The sequence below is a fragment of the Thunnus albacares genome, chromosome 19 (genome assembly GCF_914725855.1).
Source record: "Thunnus albacares chromosome 19, fThuAlb1.1, whole genome shotgun sequence".
Classification (NCBI taxonomy): domain Eukaryota; kingdom Metazoa; phylum Chordata; class Actinopteri; order Scombriformes; family Scombridae; genus Thunnus; species Thunnus albacares.
Window position 1 is genome coordinate 27,619,693 of NC_058124.1, and position 20,706 is coordinate 27,640,398.

General features: G+C 40.0%; 1 protein-coding gene across 3 annotated transcripts in view; it reads left to right on the top strand.

Moving 5' to 3' along the window:
• The window catches only part of LOC122969848 (F-actin-uncapping protein LRRC16A), a 40,722-nt gene that overhangs the window by 13,745 nt on the left and 6,271 nt on the right, over positions 1–20,706 (top strand). For all 3 annotated transcript variants that reach the window (XM_044335850.1, XM_044335851.1, XM_044335852.1), the window contains exons 3-32: positions 590–640; positions 6,970–7,029; positions 7,378–7,499; positions 8,445–8,542; positions 8,645–8,715; positions 9,149–9,222; positions 10,016–10,091; positions 10,398–10,486; positions 10,612–10,706; positions 11,072–11,158; positions 11,269–11,372; positions 11,890–11,967; positions 12,257–12,333; positions 12,748–12,852; positions 13,299–13,368; positions 13,699–13,780; positions 13,885–13,984; positions 14,144–14,198; positions 14,376–14,548; positions 14,986–15,054; positions 15,802–15,895; positions 16,001–16,099; positions 16,197–16,325; positions 17,210–17,332; positions 17,422–17,597; positions 18,400–18,487; positions 18,577–18,738; positions 18,953–19,019; positions 19,823–20,067; positions 20,384–20,499. In XM_044335850.1, the coding sequence (XP_044191785.1) occupies positions 590–640; positions 6,970–7,029; positions 7,378–7,499; positions 8,445–8,542; positions 8,645–8,715; positions 9,149–9,222; positions 10,016–10,091; positions 10,398–10,486; positions 10,612–10,706; positions 11,072–11,158; positions 11,269–11,372; positions 11,890–11,967; positions 12,257–12,333; positions 12,748–12,852; positions 13,299–13,368; positions 13,699–13,780; positions 13,885–13,984; positions 14,144–14,198; positions 14,376–14,548; positions 14,986–15,054; positions 15,802–15,895; positions 16,001–16,099; positions 16,197–16,325; positions 17,210–17,332; positions 17,422–17,597; positions 18,400–18,487; positions 18,577–18,738; positions 18,953–19,019; positions 19,823–20,067; positions 20,384–20,499 (3,035 nt within the window). The remainder of the gene's footprint in view (positions 1–589; positions 641–6,969; positions 7,030–7,377; positions 7,500–8,444; positions 8,543–8,644; positions 8,716–9,148; positions 9,223–10,015; positions 10,092–10,397; positions 10,487–10,611; positions 10,707–11,071; positions 11,159–11,268; positions 11,373–11,889; positions 11,968–12,256; positions 12,334–12,747; positions 12,853–13,298; positions 13,369–13,698; positions 13,781–13,884; positions 13,985–14,143; positions 14,199–14,375; positions 14,549–14,985; positions 15,055–15,801; positions 15,896–16,000; positions 16,100–16,196; positions 16,326–17,209; positions 17,333–17,421; positions 17,598–18,399; positions 18,488–18,576; positions 18,739–18,952; positions 19,020–19,822; positions 20,068–20,383; positions 20,500–20,706) is intronic.

Here is a 20,706-nt window from a genome sequence, read left to right on the forward strand (position 1 = left end):
ACGGTTATTATGCAGCTTTTTCAAGATTCAGTATTGCAATAAACTTTGTTTTATTCTCTTTACAAACATGAAAACAGGATTCAAATTCATTCATTTGTGTCTGTTCCTACATGTTGTCTGTATTTGTACAGTATGGTTTCTATCTCTAAACACAACAGCAACCCAGTCACTGTGAACTTATATTTATTTAAATTAATAGTGTTAATGGACATCAAATCTCAATACACATTTGGTAACTGAAATGTGATTGGTGAAGTACTAAAAGATGCTTCTTATTCTCTAATCAGATATTTTATAGATCTAAAGAATTTTACCAGATTTTACTTATAGAACAGTTTCTGTATGGCTGTTTATATTTAGACAAAATTTAACATTTGAGAAGTTTGTCTTCTTTTGTTAAATGAAGGTTTTGTTGGAAAACTTGTATAAATGATAACCAGGCCTATAAACTACTCATAAGGGCAGAATCCGGTTCATCTTTGACACATTAATGGTGATATTGTCCTGTAAGTGTTCATTGATATAATGTAGTGAGAATCTGCTGGTTTCTGTCTCTCTGTGTCTGACCAGTGTGTGTTTCTGTCCTCAGGCCTTGGCATCACATCGAGCCTTTCTGCTGACAGCACGCATCCCATCCAAGGTTGGTATATCTGTGTGTGTGTGTGTGTGTGTGTGTGTGTGACATGGTGCAGAGTCTATACAGCAGCAGAAACAGGCTGTAAACGTTGAATTTTTCCTAAAATATCATCGGATCTTAAACACTTAAACCTCAGCGAGCAGCGTGACGGTTCTCGTCATTCTCTATCTTTTGTAGCTGGTTTTCATTTTTGTTCATTTTTTCCTCTCCTCTCCATTAATTCCTCCACCTCTTCCTCTTCCTCTGCGACTATTTTAAGAATCGACTCATTTTAAGCAGAAAGGCAAAATACTTGCTGGTTGCAGCTTTTAAGATTTGTGGATTTGAAGCTTTTCTGTTTCATACATGGACAATAAACTGGATATCTTTGTAATTTTGGACTGTTGATCAGACAAAATAAGTGATCTAAGAAGAGGGTCTGACATTTTATAGACAATTCATTGATTAATCAAGGAAATAATCTCTTTTTCTTCCTCTTCCTCTCTACTTCTTTGGTTTCTTATTCGGTCAGTCCACACATGTTGCTTCTTGTTCTTCTGGAGTCACTTTTTCTTTCCCTTTTTGTTCGTTTCTGTTCTTCTGTTTGAGTCGATCAGTCGCAGCGAGTCTTAACACATCCCGGATGTTTAGACTCATGCAGGTAGAATTAGACGTTCATTTATATAAACTGTGCATCATTAGTCACATATCATCTCCTACATTACTTGTACCTTTGTAACTGTGTTGTTTGGTGTATTAAGGGATAATAAGATACTTGTTAATGGATCAGTTCATTGTTGGTTTTTTGTGTTTTCGTTGGATTTGTTTGGCATTAAGACAAATATCGAGCCCTTTACCCTACTTTCTGTTGCATGTGTTTTAACTTCTCACAGTGTATTTTACTAATCTCTGCTTTTATTCCTCACGTTACACTTAATAACCCCACATTCATGCTGCGTCTGTATTTCCTCTTCTGCTTCTTCTTCTGTCTAGTTCTCTGTCTATGTGAATTATCTTGATATTGTAGTGTCTCTTTCAGTTCTCTCTCTCTCTCTCTCTCTCTCTCTCTCTCTCTCTCTGGTTTACACTCTATCTCTATGTCTCTCTACCCAGATGAGAACAGGTCCCACCATATGGAGACATCTGATAGTTTTACCCAGAATGCAGCTGTGAGAACGCAGCCTGTGGGAAAGGAAAACACTGGGAGGAAGAAAAGTTCAGCGTGGAGGGCGAGAGAGTAAAAACATGCTGGAAACAGTTAAAAAAAACAAAAAAAAAGAAATATTTTTTGATTGTAGTAAACTTTGAAGTGTTTCCTAATACAGTTAAGTAAAAAAACATGACAACGTATGTCAGAAAATTCACTTTCAAGGGATAATAAGTAATTTAAGTGCTTTTTTGGCAAGATGATACCCATCTTCCAGACAGGTCCCGCTATATTTACAAGTTATTGAAGAGCAGACTTACAAACACTTGGGATTATGACTCAAAAAAAAAAGCCATTGCACATTAAGATTGTAGCCTGAAGTCATGAACTTCCCACTTTTAAGCTTCATAAACTGCTTTAGAAATTATGAGTCATCAGAGCCCCTTTTTAAAAGAGAAGTGAAGCCATAAATGCAGATCTAAAATTATTGATGCTCTTTTCTTTTCTCAGCCTCTATTTTAATAGTTCTCATGTAACCCTCCGGTTTGTTTGTTTATCGCTCTCTTACTGGTCATCGCCAGTCTCAGGCCAGACGACATATAAATAACTGCGATACACTCAGTATTAACTGGTCTGATGCAGAGTGAAACTGGGCTCTGCTCCTACTGGAACTAAACACAGACTCCCCTACAGGTCCTGACCTTTGACCTCTGTATAAATAAAGCAGAAAAGATCATTTCCTGGTAATAAAGTGCAATTAGATTGACCCTTTGTAGCAGAGAGAGATAATTGTTGAATCAGTGAAGTAATTTAACTTTTTCACATCCACAATAATATTTGTCTGGAGATTTTTTTTTTAATTATTTTTTACAGCTGGGATAAAGAGACCTCTAGAGCCAAATGTAGCTATAATATCATTGCTGAGAAAATTATTGAGCCGTTTCTAAACAAACTAAAGTGATCAACTTCCTCGTAATGAAGGAACCTGACTCACTGATTTGTTTTTAATCATTTTTTCGGACAACAACGGAGGCCTACGGCACAGAGGAATAAGATAAATCAGGCTTTGGATACACACAACTATATAAAATTGGCAGCTATATCATTATTAGAGCTGTTTTGTAGCACAGTTCAAATAAAATAAGTGAACTCTCTCTGCCAGCTGACCCCTGATCTGTTGTTCCAGAGTAGGCCAGTGGTTTTCATAGCTGTGCGCGTGCGCATTTTTGTTGGGACCTTTTCCGGTATAAACACCGACCTTGTCGGGACCGGTGGTCGTCATGGGGACCAAAGCCCGGTCCTAACGAGGCAAAACGTCGTTTATGAGGTCCTGGTTAAGTTTAGGGGTATTGAGGGTAGGTTAAGGTTGGGATTAGGGTTCAGGTTGGGCTCTGCGCAATGAATGGAAGTCAATGCAATGTCCTAACAAGGATAGCTGCATAAACGTGTGTGTGTGTGTGTGTGTGTGTGTGTGTGTGAGTGAGAGAGAGAGAGAGAGTGAAACAGAGGGTGGTTTGTTCCTCGGTGTGTACAGTCCCAGCAGAGAGGCAGCGGAGGGAGAAAAAAAAGACAATGGAGGAATTTAACAGCTGGCAAGGAAAGGAGGGGAGGGGGCACTGTTTCTCTAGATCCCTCGCCCTCTCTCTCTCTCTCTCTTCCTCTCTCTACATTCCTCATCCCTTTTTTACTCTTTTTCATAACTCTGGCAGTGAGATAAAGAAGTCAAAAAGTATATTTACCTCCCTTCTTTTTCTCATCTTGCTTTCTCCCTCCTGCTTTTTTATACCTTTTATATCTCACTTTTCTCTTTGCATCTTTTAGCTCAACATTTCACTTTTTTTTTTTTATATATCCTCTTTTCTCTGTCTCTGTCTCTGTTTTCTCCTGTCTTTGTTTTCCTGTCTTTTTTTCCTTCCGTTCACTTGCTCGTTTTGGCAGCGAGTTAGCTGTCCACTATTATTTTTACTTTCTCTCTCTCTCTCTGGATTCAAAGGGAAATGTGTATGAGAGGTTGTGACGCTGCTCCAGACATTTGTTCTGCAGACTATTTGTAGCTGGTGTTTTTACATGCCTTTTGTCTCTGTGAGTTTTTTTTTTCCTATCTCCAGGCTTTGTTCAGGTCTTGATAGTAATGATTTCATAGTTTCATATCAATAAATGTCTGTTTCTGATGAATGTAATGTAAATGATTCAGCCTGCTCACAACCTGCCTCCATCATTTGAGGAATTTCTCACAGGAGAATTGCTGATTATGTAGATTTTGTAATGCGGATCCATTCATTGAAGTTTGTTCCTCTTTCCAAATGGAGGTTATGGTGACGCACTAACTAATGTGTTTTGTCCATAGACTGTAAAAAAAAGGACATAGTCAGCAAGTTTGACTGTTGCTATCTTGGTCTTTTGGAGTCAGAAATGACTATATTTGGACAAGAGGGTGGGGTTGACCCCAATGCTAGCTGCTAGCTTTGTTAGCACATTGCATTTACAGTCTGTGTTAACTGGAGATATTGCTAATGCTAATTTTGGCTAGCAAAAAACGGGCTTAAAACAAAAAAATGTACTGGCCGGAAAAACTGAGCAGCTCATTGCTTTGAGGGTCTTTTTGTGCAACCAAACGCTGAATCAGACTTTTTAGGTGACCACAATGGTAGCGTCTTGTCAGTCACAACATAGCCACGCCCTAAAGCATACCCTGCTTTATCATCTATTTTACTCTAAATGGGACCATAATTTATAAAATGAACATCATTTTGTATTGAAGAAGGCTTGAAACTAGTGATTGAGACCAAAAACTCATCAGGAAAGTACTTTCTAAGGTAATAAATCAAGTGAGAAGTTGGGTCATTTTCTCATAGACTTCCATACAATCGGACTTCTTTTTGCAGCCAGTGGAGTCGCCCCCTGCTGGCCATTAGAGAGAATGCAGGTTTAAGTCATTTCGACATTGGCCTCATTTTCCAGACCCGGAGCTTCCATGGATGTTTAAAGACAACTGGATACAGGAAGCACATTTGACATAGCAGCCAAACCGTGTAATTACAACGTCACGTGATGTACATTGACCTAAAGAAACTGTTTCCCATACACTTACATTGTGAAAGAGATTCACTATCAGCATTTGATCCATTTTGAAAGTCTAGAAGAGCTGCACCATTGAATCATTTTATCACCATTCAAGTTAGCAGGAGGGCTAATCTGGAAGTTAGCCGTCTTAGCCGGGAGAGGTCTCTAGTGAGCGTGCTCCATGGATGCATGCGGCCCATAGAGCATGCGCAGTGTGTTTTCATCTGGGCGATTTCTTTACAACAGGAAGTGGCTTTTTTGGCTTCATGCGCCACTGAGCCTGTATCCAGTTCTCTTTATACATCCATGGGAGCTTCTACTCTAAAAGTCCAAAACAAGTTGAAGCTTGATGAGGCAGTTCAGTCAACCTCAGCTGTGCAGTATTTCAACACGCTAAATAAGCAAAGACATGGATTTTTGATTTAACATTTTAGTGCTAGCTTCTGCTTGTGGACACCCTAATATTACACCCATATGTGATAGTTGACCATGTCATACCAAAACTATGGGCATTAATCTGCTGCTATAACAGCCTCCACTCTTCTGGTTTCAGGATTTCTACCAGATTTTAGAGCCTGGCTGCAGGGATTTGCTCCCATTCAGCCACAGGAGCATTAGCGAACCCCATCCCGAAGGTGCTGGATTGGGTTGAGGTCAGGGATCTTAAAGTTGCAGGCCACTCAAGTTCTTCCACACCAAAGTGGGAAAACCATTTACTTTCTGGAGCTGGCTTTGTGCTCAGGGGCATTAACAGGAAAGGGCCTTCCCCAAGCACACTATTGTCTAAAATATCATTGTATGCTGGAACTAAACTAGGAAAAACAGCCCCAAACCAAAAGTACACACAAGAATGTGGATAGGGCTGTTCACATAATTATGGATGTACTTACAAACACTAATATGGACGTTTTTGTTCTTTTAATTCTTGAGAAAAGAACATTTGCAGAGGATGAATTTTTGCAAGAAACCAAATGTGAAGACAACTCGCTTCCCAGGAATTAAACCGTTTAACACTGACCATCAGGTTTCCTCCACAAGATAACAGGAATGTGGCAATTTTTGAAGATTTGTGCATGTCTACGTTTTTTTTTTTTATGGTTTAGACATAACCAACCCTTTTTTTTTATCCAGATCAACTTTAAATTAATAGCTAGACATTTTTGGGAAATGTCCTTATTTACTTAAATGAGAAAATGGATACTAATGTCCATGCGCTTAGTAACATGCTAGCTATTAGTTAAGATTAGCTGGAAACAGGTGGGAACAACTAGCCTGACTCTCTCCAAAGATAAATAAATCTACCTAATGAACACAAACAGAAATATAAAAATGACCATTTGTGGTTTGAGAGGGGGTTAAACTACTACAGTTACTACTACTACAGTTCTAGAGATGACCATGTCGGTCTGTTTCTCTTGAGTGAACTTTTCATCTAGTGCTATCATCAGATTAACATTTCATTTTTCCCAGTGCTTTGGTTTATGATCAAAAACCTTCAAAACTAATGGTTTCTTTATCAGCCTCAGCTGTACTTTGTGCTTTGTGGTAAATAGCAAATGTTAGCACGCTAACACGCTCAAACATGGTAAACAATGGTACACATTACACACAATGTTAGCATTGTCATTGGGTGTCATTGGTGTCTGTTACCTGTAGCCCTCATCTAATAAATGTAAAGTTGGAAACCTCAAAAACTAATCAAAACTTTTGCTTCAGAAGCTCAACATCTGCATTACAAGTCAACATTTTGCATCATTTTGGGGGAAAAAATAAAGTAAAAGCATATACAGTCACTCAGGAGTGTTTGTGCGTCACCTGAAGTCTTTCGACATTCAGTTATTGAAAGATTTTACACTTAATGTCCATGTTTGGTAAATGTTTCCTGGAAAAAAAAACCCTCCAGTTCTCTGGAAGAGGCAAATCAACTGGTTAGTTTTTTTCCTGAGAATTTCACATTGTTTAGAGTGAAGTCTCTCGTGGGACATATCTATAACCTTCATTTATGATTCATTGAATTAAAGAACACAAACAACACATGTAGCCATTGTAAGGCTTATATGAAGTAGATGTAGTGTAGAAATACATGATTAACTTGATATATATGTACAGTTGAATTTCATCACGTCTGTCTGTGTTTCTTCAGGTTGAACACTCCTTCAGCTACCTGGATATCCAGGGAATCAGCAGCAACAAGCCCACTCAGGTACAAACACACACACAAACAAAAAGCAGTTTTGAAATCACAGCATTGCATTAATGACACACAAATACACCTGACCGCAGCTTATGTTTTTACACACACAAACACACACACAAATCTCCTCCTTTCAGTCTTTTTCCTCCTTTGGTTCTAAGTTGTAAAGTTTTTACTTTGTCATTTGTTTATCTCTTCTTCTTCATGGCTAAATTGAACTTTTTTAAAACTGCACAGACTGCAGCCAGTCTGTTAAATGGAAATACAGCATGGGGGTGTCAGCATTTTATTATTCTCTCAGCAGCATTTTGAGTCATTCAGGTTTTTTTTTTCCTTTGCATGTGTCGCCCCCTGCAGTTGGTGTTGGAGTGTGAACGCGGCCCATGGAGCCTCCGGCTGAGCTCGGTGGAGGAAGTAGACGAGGTGATCGCTCACATCGGAGGCTGCCTGCACCGGATCTGCCCCGCCGGCTCACCTGTGTAGGTACCACACAAGAGTCTGAGTGAGAGGAGAGAGGAAATGAGGCCTTCAGGGGGTTTTCAGAGGGTGGGAAAGAAGGGATCATTTAAAGCTGTACACTGTCATTTAAGTGTTTTGATTTTAATATGCCACAAATTATGTTGCTACAGTAACTGAAAGTATTAAAAACAGTTGCTGTGAGGAACCGAAAACGCAATTTATTGAACAAATATGAAAGTACATTTTCAAAATAAAAGTTCATTGTTAGTTCGATAAATTATAACTTTTAGTTCAATGTCACTTTTGATGCTAAAAAAGTAGAAGTTTCGATGTAATGAGTCGTAGCTTCTTCCGACACCTTTTGGTCCTGTAGAAAATGTCTTGTTGTTTAGTTGTATCGCTTTGTTTTACTGTATTGTGTTGTTGGAGTGATTACATTTATTTTCTTACATTAAGGGGATAGTTTGACACTTCCTGTTCACAGTGATACAATTTAGAGCTGAAACAAGCAGTCAGGTAATCTGCAATAATTATGTTTATCAGTTTTTGACCAAAAAAATACAAAAATTGACTCGTTTCAGAGTCAAATGTGAAGATTTTCAGTTTTTGATGCTGGTTTGTCTTATATTTGTCTTATATCATAGTAAACAGTTAATATGTGGCAAAACGAGAAATTTAAAGTCCTCAATTTTGGCTCTTTTTGTAACATTTTTCACTGTTCTCTGACATCTAATTGACTAATCCATTGATTGAAACAATCTGTAGGTTGATCGATAATGAAAACAGTTTGAGTTCGTCTCCGTTCATTAGTTGCAGCCCTCTGACAAACTGCCTACTGGGATGCAGTATTTAGATTTTTCAGTTTATTCTTGTCATTTTTTTTCTGTTTTTGAGGATTTTAAATGAAGTTTAGAAGTAAGATTTCCTTTTCTCTCTCTATTTCTCTCTCTCTCTCTGTAAGGAAGGAAGGTGATGAGGAAGCTGAGTCTGAAGCCTCCGGAGAGGACGGCGGCGCTCCAGGCCGTCTGGGATGAGCAGGGCTCGGCTGATCTGGGACCCTGCGGTAAATTAGCATGAACATATTCGGATTTCAAATGTTTTTTTGTTTTTTTTTTTTGTATTTTAATATTTCGAGTGAATCTCGCTGTCATGTGACTCTTTGCAGGCGGTTTCTCTCATCAGTACTGGTGTGTGTGTGACTACCTGGGTCTGCCCTACAGAGAGGAGGTCCAATGGGTCGGTGCCGTAGACTCGAAGCTTTATTGTTTTTCTGCTTTATTCTCATATTTCCGTCTTTTTCTTGTGAACAACCTATTTTTTCTTTTATCAGCTGCTTCATTGTCTTTTTATACGCTTTTTATGGCTCATCTTCAAGTGTTTCTTCTTCTGCTTTTTTCCTTCTTCCTCCTCAGTTTAATTTATACTGTTCGGGCTTCTGTTGCTTCCTCATATGAGTCATCTTCTTCATTTTTTCCTCTTGTATTCTTCTGCTTCTTTTTCTTTTACTCACTCATCCACCGCTTCTTGTACAGTAGTTTTTTCTTCTTCTGCTACTTCGTCTGCGTCTAATCAAATCTTTTTTTTTCTCTGCTCTTTAATAACTACGGCAGATTCTTCTCTTTGTTTTTCTGTCTGTCTCTCACCTGTCGTCATCTTCACCTCCTTTCAGGATGTGGACACCATCTATCTCACTCAGGACACCAGAGAGCTCAACCTGCAGGACTTCATTCACCTGGAGAACAGGTACGTACGCTGCTCAGCACCTCTGGGTTCATCTTGCATCACATGTGTGAGTCTGACAATGAATTTCAAGATTTCAGATGAAGTGAAGGTGAGCTGATGAGGAAGGAATGTTTTATTTAGAGCAGTATGACAAAATGTGACAAAAGACTGGGTTCCTGGAATGACTTAATTTTCAACTAATGAAGCAGGGCTTCAGGGTGAATCATGGCCAAAATAATCAACAAAACCAACTATCTAACCCAAAACAATTCCTAACTAATCCCTAATCAAACAAAAGAGGAAACAAAAGACATTTTCTAAACCTAACTCCCTGTAATAACAGTGTACAAAAAGAAATGTACAAAGCAAGGCAGCTTTAGCAAACTGCTAGGCTAACACACACTAATTAGAGCTACAAATGCTAACGACGATCCCACACACACACACACACAACGCTTGACAAAAAGGTGGAGGGACGAGGCTCCGCTGACAGAACCGACCCCTTTGGCGTCACCTGGCAACCCCGGACCAGCCAATCCCCGGCGGCCGCGGCACGAAGGGACAGCCGATCCGGGCTGGAACCGGCACCTGTCAATAAACACAGAGAAGACAGAGCTCCCACTCTGTGATGAAAACGTTGCACAATTTCACACAAAACTATACGGCAGAGGGCCGTAACACTCGAATATCTTGGGCATATATGGGCATACATTCAACAATGCAATACATTTTAGATATGATTTAACATTTAACAGCCTTTAGTGTCACTCTATAGTATATAATCTCTATGTTTTATGTTTTATGTTGTCTGCAGGGATCTGGTGCCAATCATTGCAGCTCTGGAGTACAACCAGTGGTTCACTAAACTCTCTGCCAAAGACTATAAACTGGTAATATCAAGCCACTCCACTGTTACTACAACCATATGTAAAACTTGGCTTTGTGTTTCATATTTCACTGAGCAGTGTGTGACGGTAGACATAACGGGCCTCCGGTGCCTCAGCCGAATTATACGAGCAAGATTGTTTTTGTCCAATTTTTATTTCTTTAATTAACACGACATTCATTGTTTTGTTGCCATCAAAGCATTAAAACGCTGGTGAAGATCATCATTATTGTTTCAATTACAATATATATTTTATATATATTTTTTTTATCTGCGTGTTTGTGCGTGCTGCTGTGTTTCTGCCATCCAGCCTACAGACGTGTGCGACCAAATCCTCAGAGTGGTGGCTCGATCCAGCCGGCTGGAGGAGCTGGTGCTGGACAACACTGCTCTCAAAAGGTCAGAGGTCAAAGAGAACCACACCGGGACACAATATTCCGTTAGGTTCAGGTTTTAATCGCTTGTCGACATGCTGTGTAACTGGTAAACTGTCCTCAGACGTGTCGTCCTTCTTCTTTCTTCAGTGATTTTGCTCAGAAACTGGCCGGCGCTCTGTCACATAACCCCGCCTCCACGCTACACACACTCAACCTGAGCAACAACTCGCTGGAGGACAAAGGTTAAAACACACACACACACACTAACAAACACTGTTTTTACTGTGTAGACAAGGTGTGGCGTGCAGATTGTCTGTGTGTCAGTTTAAAGTCAATAGATAGATACAGAAGAAGATGGATGTTAGATTCTACAATATGCAAAATATTTAATTTCTCAATCATATCCACCTTTCTAAAGTTAAAGATCACGTCCATCAACAAGCTGTTACATTGTATTGTTCAAGAACTTAAATTTGTCTTTGTGAAACATGCTCATCCGCTCACTGTTGACTCACAAAGGGGGGCTCTCAGGTGAAGTCATGCGCCCCCTGGTGGTTAGTCAGAGGCCCTCAGCTCTAGACTGAATGTGTGTGTTTGCTTCCTGCAGGTGCGTCTGCTCTGAGCGCTCAACTCGCCAAACTGCCCATGGGCCTGAAGCACCTGAACCTCTCCAGAACCTCCATGTCTCCTAAAGGTGAACATGCAGAAACAACAACAGAGTGGAAGTAAAACAGTCGTCACTGTACTAATAAATTATGTTTTTCAGGAGTTCATGTTTGTCTGATGATGTTTTTTTTTTTGCAGGTGTGAACAGTCTCTGTCAGGCTCTCTGCGCCAACCCGACCATCTCCTCCACCCTCACACACCTCGACCTGTCGGGAAACTCACTCAAAGGTGACGACCTGCCGGTACGCAGCCGCCTCCCGTCTTCTCCCTCTGTCATATATCCAACTTCAACTAACATAAGTTCCCTTTAACCGTCATATAGACAGTGCAACAACATAAACATCACATTAACTGAGTGCAAGTTGGAATTACAGTCCAGTTCTATGTGGGAATGTTTTTTTTTAAACCTGCCTTGTTTTCTTAAAGGCAGGTCACATATTAAAAACATTCAAACCCTTTTCAAATGATAAAATGTACTTTATGATTTAATCTGCATTTCTTTTAGTTTATCTCACCTTAATCAGCCTCAGTTGTTGCAGAAATTGTGCAGAGATTTTGTGCTGTTTTATGTTTTTTTATCTTCCTGTTTGGCCTTTAGTTTGAGTATTTGATGGTTCTTCTTAGTCTGACACAAACTTAAACCTAAATTTTAGTAAAACATTTTTAGAACGTCGACATAAACTAAAGAATACGCAGAGCTACACACAGTTTTCACATGTGTTGGTGTAAATGTCTGATGTGTTCTTTTTCTCTTCACAGAACCTGCACAGCTTCCTGAGTCAGTCCAACTGCCTGGAAACTCTGGATCTGTCCAACAGCGACTGTTCTCTGGAGCAGGTGAAAACACACATACTGCACACATTTAAAATCACACTGATCAATAAAAGAAGATAAATAAGTGAAGTAAGTCACAATAAAAACAAGAACTAAATTGTCAAGATAGAAACAAAAATAAAGTAAAGATAATCATAAAGGTTCCAAAACTGTAATAACTAAAAATATAATCCGATTTTGTCTGTGACTGAAACATTCAGTTTGTTTATGGACATTTCACTGCCAGATGAGATGTATTATACCTTTAGGAGACATTTCTCCTCTGCTAACATTCAGCTTTGTGTGTTTTTAGGTGTGTGCGTCTCTGCTCAGAGGATCTTTGAAGCATCTTTCTGTCCTCAACATGTCAAAGACGGTTTACTCTCACAGGTCAGACGATAAAATCTCACTTCTCTGTATGACAACAGAACTCCTTTTTTTAAAAATTTATTTGCACAGTAAAAACAAAACAACACAACAAAAGAGAAGAAACAAATTGTGCAGGTGAGATTTAGAACCCCCCCCCCGGAACAGATAAAATAATGTAATGGGTGTGTGTGTGTTTTAGTGTAATGTGTGTGCTTACTGAAGCAAACTTTTAGTTAATTGGTTACTTAGATTAAGTTTGGTTCATCAGTCCAACTCATCAAGTCGACTGAAATGCAATTTGAATGTAACTGTTCCACCGCTGAGCTTATATCATGATTTATGACATGATATAAGAAGCTTTGGGACATGTATTATTCATTTATAGATAGATTGTAGTCTTTGTTCTCACTGATTTCTCTCTATAAACTCTCTCAGGAAGAGTAAAGAAATCCCTTCGTCCTTCAAGCAGTTCTTCAGCTGCTCTCAGGCTCTGAACTCAGTCAGCCTGTCGGGAACCAAGCTGCCTCTGGAGGCTCTGAAGTAAGAAAAACATCCAACTAAATCTAATTTTAACGAGACTCTCATTTGCAAAACATTGTAGAGGTTTACCAAAGAGACAGACAATCAGTCAGTGATCTCCACCAGTCCAAAACAAAACAGCTATAAGTCAGTGTTTTTACCTCAAGTCGGCACTATATAAAGTTTTATTTCTTAATTTTTGCTAGCTTTTAATTTCAAGTTTCCAAGTGGTAGACCAGAGAAAACAACAGAGCTCCTAGACAGTCTTAGTTATGGGCTTTATTTTTTATTTATATTCATTTATTGCAGTAGAAGTACATGAAGCAGTTTGAAACTAGAAGCCTTCATCACAGATATAACTCCTACAGTTTTCTGATGTTGTTTGGATGAAGTGTGAAATATTCTCAGTCTGTTAAAGCTGTTGTTAAACTGACAGTCTGATTGGTCGGTGGTTTTTCTGTCTGCAGAGCTTTGTTGTTGGGACTCGGATGCAACCCGAACCTCAGCGAAGTGTCTCTGGATCTCAGCTGCTGTGAGGTAAAACTGACACAAACCTCCACATGCTGTAAAAGTCCATCACAATTAAAACATCTTCATCAGGGCTCATCATCCTACCAATGAAGACCAGATAGCCAAACATGTTTGGTGAATAAAACATGGATTACTGGAGAAGATTTGTGCTACATATTTTAGTAGAACATTGTTAAAACACTGTTTAAACACACTTAAACACTGTTACAGATCTTATAAAGGGAAGAAATCAATGTCAAAATGTGCTAAAACACACAAAAACACTGATAGATCCTTAACTAATTATTCACATTAGTATTTATAAGTATATTGAGAAACTGACTCTTCTGCTTTCAGCTGCGTTCAGGAGGCTCTCAGATCCTGGAGGGTTGTATCGCTGAGATCCCCAACATCACCAGTCTGGACATCTCTGACAACGGTGGGGACGTTTTAAAATTTAAACATTTTTAGATGATGCTATTATTGACTTTGATGGCGGCCTGTTCATCTGTTCATGTGTGTGTGTGTGTCGTACCACCTCAGGTTTGGACATGGATCTGACCACGCTGCTGGTCTGGCTGGCCAAGAATCGCTCCATCAGACACCTTTCACTGGGCAAAAACTTCAACAACATCAAGTCTAAGTGGGTGACGTAGCATCACTAGAACTGTCCAGCACTTTATAAAGTATTACATCTCAACTGGACTGGTTTATTCTAAAACAATTAGACATCTTACCAATCAATTTGCTTTTAAAAAAAAATATTAGTCACACTTTAATCTTTTGACAAATTTCTCATCAGAAATGTGGCTCCAGTCCTGGACAACCTGGTTCATATGATCCAAGAGGAGGAATCAGTGAGTGTTCAACTTCCCTTCTGTTAGATACTCAAACTGTCCTCAAGTCTTTTCCCCTGTGTACATCTGTCTGTCCTTTGTTTTCTACTTTATTACCAATGGTTTGACCTTTTATTTCTATATTTGACACTTCTAAACCCCCTGCCTATAACATGGCTCCACTCTTCTCCCCTCCAGCCGCTGACCTCGCTCTCCCTGGCTGATTCCAGGCTGAAGGGCGACCTCTCCATTGTCCTCAACGCTCTGGGCAGCAACACCTCTCTGACCAAACTGGACATCAGCGGAAACGCCATGGGAGACATGGGGGCAAAGATGCTCGCCAAAGCCCTGCAGATTAACACCAAACTAAGGTTAGCAGAGAAACGGGTCAGCGTCTCTCACCGATGCAGTCACAGTCTTAGATGACTTCAAGAGGAACGTTTATAAGTCTGAAAACTGTTTAAGCATCAGTACCCAGAAAACCTGAAACAAAATGTCAGTACTTCCTACCATAAAGACATAAAATAAATAAGATGAAACATGAGGGAGTTCAGCTCTGATTTAAAATAAAACAAACAAAACAAAGAGTTGAAAGCCAAGTAAAGGAATTATTATTCAGTAGTAGTAGTAGTCGTTGTTGTCTCTGTTGTTGACCACTCTTGAGTAAAAAGCATTAAGTTCTAAACTGTCACTATTAAAGAAGAGGAAGAAAGGTAAGAAAAGGAGCAAACTGTGTTTTATTCAGATCATTTATCTGTGTGTGTGTGTGTGTGTGTGTGTGTGTGTGTGTGTGTGTGTGTGTCTGCAGGACAGTAGTGTGGGACAGAAACAACATCAGCCCTCAGGGTCTGCAGGATGTTGCAGCTGCTTTAGAGAAGTGAGTATAAAACAACCTGTAATGTTTTGTCTCAGTTTAACAAAGTCTGAACTCAGAACTAAAGATGTGCATTTGAAGAAATGTCCTTAATCGATCATCGGGAAAATTAACGATCAATTATCGATTAATCTTTTTTTTTAAATATATGTATTAAAAATGGCAGAAAATACTAAAGAAAGCATATTTTTCCTCAATGAAATCTTTATTCCAAGAAGAAATTATAGACCAACAGCAGTCCTCTTATACAAGGCGGTTAAACTGTTAACAGAAAACAAAACAGAAGGGATATGTGGAGCGCTCGTAAAAGCAGCGGAGCACTAGCTCCTCCGCGCTAACACTGAGGTGATGGTAGGTTGAGGGGAGGAGGAAGATTCACCAGTGTCGGGTGAACGTTGTTCAAGCGGTACATCATTGGAGTCGTTGTTGTGTTATAGGTATACACGGCATTGCGATGTGGTTTTTTAGCTCGAAGTGGTCCCACGCCAAACTTGGCCTTGCTCTCCTCATGTTTACTTTCGTCTAATTTCTACGGCGACTGAGTGTTCATTTTCCCTCTTGAATTTAAATTGTGCCCCCGGCTGGTTGCAGCACGTAGTGAAATTCATCGTAAAAATTCTTAATGATCAATTATCGATCATCGATTAATCATGCCCATCCCTACTCACAAAGCTCTGCCCTGACTTCATACTAGTTTTGATGAATACATCATGACGATTTACTGTTAATTGAATTTTCTCTCTCAATCAGGAACTACACCATTCGTTTCATGCCTGTTCCCATCATGGACGCTGCTCAGGCGCTGAAGGCGAGCCCCGAGAAGACAGAAGACGCCTTGCTGAAGGTTACTGTCCTGTTTTTCTTTTCATGATTTTATTATGAGAGGATGTAGATTGAAATGTCATCTGATATACGTATAAATTAAGATTTGAACATTGTGTTTTGTCAGATGGAGCAGTACCTGCTGAGGAACCATGAGACACGTAAATACCTCCAGGAGCAGGCGTACAGGCTGCAGCAGGGCATCGTCACCACCACCACGCAACAGGTGAGCACACTGACACACTCTACTGTCAGACCTTCTCTTAAATTAACATGTTATTTGTTGTTGACTGACCTCTTTGTGACCTTTGCTCTCCGTGCAGATGATGGACATGATGTGTGTGAGGGTGCAGGATCACCTGAACTCACTGAGGTTCACAGAGACCAACTCGGTCCAGGAGGACATGAAGGTGGCAGAGAACCTCATGATAGATGCCAGGAACTCAAAGACCGTAAGACATAAGACTGTGTTGACCACTTTAATCCACCAGCCTTTTAAACGGCCAAATGTTGTCTGAGACATTAAAATCACAGCCACCTCTCCAGCATGCAACATGTATTTGGTGATTTAGGCTCTCAAAAAAGTATAAGAATATTTCCTTCCTTGACTTGTTCAGCCCGACCAATAAATCAAGCAAAAGCCTCAGTTCTTAATCTTGTTCTTCCTGTTGCGATTGTAAGTTCCTGTAACAGCAGCAGTGGCCTGATGATAATATTGTATTTTGATTAGATTTAACGTGTGTGTCTGCACTGATGAAAGCAGAACAAGTCTGAATGTTAAACACTGGAATAATAAAACTTTAACTTTTCAGTCAATCAATCAATTTTTATTTATATAGCGTCAAATCACAACAAAAGTCATCTCAGGGCACTTTTCACATAGAGCAGGTCTAGACTGTACTCTTTAATTTACAGAGACCCAACAATTCCCCCATGAGCAAGCACTTAAGGTAAGAAAAAACTCCCCTTTAACGGGAAGAAACCTCAAGCAGAACCCAGCTCTTGGTGCATCATGGGAAGTCCCCCCCCCAGTAGTCTAGGCCTATAGCAGCATAACTAAGGGCTGATCCAAGGTGAGCCTGGTCGGCCCTAACTATAAGCTTTATCAAAAAGGAAAGTTTTAAGCCTACTCTTAAACGTAGAGAGGGTGTCTGCACCCCAGTTTTAGCTTTCAAAACTGTAATTTCAACCAGCCTCCATTAATGATTCATTTAAATGCAGATCGAGTGTTAAAACAGCAGCGATTGGGCCGCAAAAACACTCACGAGTAAAACATGCTCTTGCTGTCTTTCTCTCCCTCTTTCTCATTATCTCTGTACTTCACTCGTCCCTCCAGTTGCTCCCCAACCTGTACCACCTGAGGAGCGGGGGCTCGAGGGGAGCGTGTGTCGGAGCCATTCAGGACAAACTGGAGTCAATGGCCGGAGAGGTGTCCAGAGTGATGGACGAACAGCTGCAGGTACTCAACTGTTTTTAACTCGAAACTAACAATAAGATTCAGTCTGCTGTGCGAACGCTGATGGACGTGATCTAACTCTTCCTCCCCAGACGATGCTGGTGTCCATGGTGGATGCCGCCGAGGGTCTGTGTCCTCATGTGATGAAGAGGAGCAGCCTTCGACAGGAGCTGCTGAAGGCTGGTACGGGGAGGATGACCGTTCCTCGCAGCTTCATCACCACCACGCTGCTGGAGCAGTCCGGGGTCGACATCATCAATAAGATCAGGTTTGATTGGCTGTGTGTGTGATTGTCTGCAGTCTAGATTCTAAAGGTGATTAATTTAATCCCTTTGTTGTCCAGATATCTTGTCATGTGCTTCATGTGCAACAAACTGGTTCTCTGTGACATCCCAGTATGCTAACTTTCATTGTACTGTACACATTGAATGTATGCAGGGGGGGGGGGGTGATGATGTAGAGACTGTTTGACTCATTCCTGCCAAAAGATTCAAGAAAATGTTGGTTTTCTTTGGTGGTTTGAACTTGAGTAGAAACCTAATTTTTTTGTTGTACTTAGTTAAGTTAGATTTACACCAGAGATCTTTATGGGTCTTAAGAAGTTGGATTAGAGATTTAAAAGAAATAACTGATAACTACCTAATAGATGAACCTTTCAAAAAAAGAAAACAGAAACAGCTGATTATGAAACAACCTTAATTGAATCATTAATTGAACCTGAGCTGGGTTACAGCTGGATTTTGAAAAAGTGGTTAAAACAAAAGAATTATTGCTGATTTCTTTCCTTTAGTGCTCATTCATGCATCACGTCTTTCTGTTTCCTATTACGGTTCTTAATCAAGCACCAAACAATAGAGAGAACCTGATACATAATAATATGTTAACAGTGATACATCTATCTGTCTGTTTCTTGAATTATAAGGGTCTAACAGTTGTAAACAACAGTCTGATGTGACTGACAGGTTCTGGCCAAACGGACATTTTGAAAAACATACGTGATCTTCTGTTCTGCATTGTACTGTGTTGTGTTTAATCTGTGTGTGTGTTGTGTTTTTTTCCTTGTGATACAGTGAAGTGAAGCTCAGCATTGCGTCATTTCTGTCTGATCGCATCGTGGACGAAATCTTAGAGTCTCTGTCCAGATCACAGCATACACTGGTTAGTGTCCTTTCTGCCTGTCTGTCTCTTTGTCTGTCTTTCTTTCTTTGTGTCCATTCATCTCCTTCTTTTCCTCCTTCTGTCTCCAGGCCGACCATCTGATCAGGAAGGACCAACCTCTGCTGCGTCAGGAGCCTCAGATGGAGGCAGAGGTTCTGGATGAGACGGTTCTGCAGCCAGAGAACCACGACCAGGAACAGAAACAAGACCAGGACCGAAAACACGGGCTGGAGGACATGGACACCTGCATGGTTGGAAAACACTAAAGTTGCATAGCAGCCTGTATAAACAGGGTTATGAAGTGTGGTAGTTGAAAATATTCTGTCATGGTCTAAGCAGAGTCAAGCACACAACCATCAGAAACACCATAACAAATATTTTAAAAGTCTAAACCAACACATCTACTGACATCCAAGATTTGTTCTTATTCAAAAAATGAGATAACAACCTGTTTTTGCTCTTTAGATGACTCCTAAATCCAAGAGGAAGAGTATTCTGGTCAGGATGCTGCGTCCAGTCTCTGTGGCTTTTGGTGAGTGACACAGAAAATCCATCTTTTCTTACTCACCCTTCATCACTTCCTGCTAAAATTTCACATTATTATAGGTATGTTAACTGAAACTTTATGTGGCATTTTGTTCTCTCTCCACACACCAAGTATCTAAATCTGTTTATATGCGGTGATTGTTATTTATTAAGGCAGAAATTCCCAGTTGGTAAGGGTTAGGGTTCAGTTGGCAGCAGAGAAACATGGATTCCCACCAGACTTTTATTTTAAAAAAGCAGTTCCTTCTTCAGAAAACAATTATACAGCATGATATTTGATATTTGATAGTGATGACGAAAGGAAGGAGGAACATGAAAAGAAAGGGAAGTTTGTTAGGAGATTATTAACATTACGTCACAGCCCAGAGAGTACTGGAGAAATTATTTGTTGTTAATGTTATGATTTAATTAACACTAACTCTTGCTCACAGCTTAGTGTTTGTTTCAGTTCACGACGGATATTATTCACTGTCTCAACAATTTCTCGCTATTCTGCAGCACGTCAATGTGTTTCCTCCCCAGCTTCTTCCTTGGACAGCTTCATATTAGATGGGACCTGCATTCTTGACATTTAACAACCAATCATAGGACAATGACAACCATGTGACCATGACAAGATGACTACAACTTAGAAATGTCAATTTTTAGAAATCTTTGTTTAGGTTATTTGTAGAATTTCTGAATAGTAAGAAGTTGTGTGTCAGTGTGTCTTGATTCTATCAACAGGTTGTGCTAAACATTATTGGTTCTTTACTTTCCCACGTTTTAATGCCTCCTCTTGTCTAACAGAGATGGAGTTTGACCTAGACAAGGCTCTGGAGGAGGTTCCCATCCATGTTGAGGACCCACCTCCTCCTTCACAGCCATCGGACAAAACATCAACCAGCTACGGAGACCTCCCTCGTTCCCCTACTCCACTGGACACGAAGCCTGTCTGTTTGAGTGAGCTGCCGCCTGTGGAGCACAAGACGCTGGAGCATCGCACCAAACTCCGTCCAAAACCCAAGAATAGAGCAAAACCCAGCCGACCAACTGTAGGTTCCCATCAGTTATCTGTAATAACGTTTTTCTTAAATCTATTAACAACAGAACAACTTTTTATTACAAAACTCAAATATTATTAGAAGATACCGGCACTCTCATATCATAGTAATACCTTTAAATGTTTAAAGATATCAGAATTAGTATAAATGATGATCTTGACATTGCTCTTAATGGATAATGGATAAAAAGACAAATTCAGGTTTTTCGCATCTCTAGAATCTATATTGTGATCCTTGACCCGAAGACTTTTAGAAATCTCTCTGTCACTGTCACTCTATTGTTTTATTCTTGCCGTCTGTCTCTCAGCGGGAGGCCACCGGCAGCTCGGCGCCACAAGAGGCGGAGCAGAACACCATCATGGGAAAGCTGGACGAGGGTCTGGAGGAGTTCTTCTCCAAGAAAGTCATTAAACTTAGCTTCAAGTGAGAGTCATTCTTCAGTCTTCTTCATTATCTATTTTTCTATTTAATGGATTTAAGCTCATCCTTTGATGTCACCTGTGATAATTGCTAAAATCATATTGAATACAAGTGAAGTACAGTTGTGTGTCATCAGCATAAAAAAGTAGCCAGATACTTCTTTGGGTAAATAAAAGTATATTTCTTTCTAATTCTGTTATTATTTTTAAA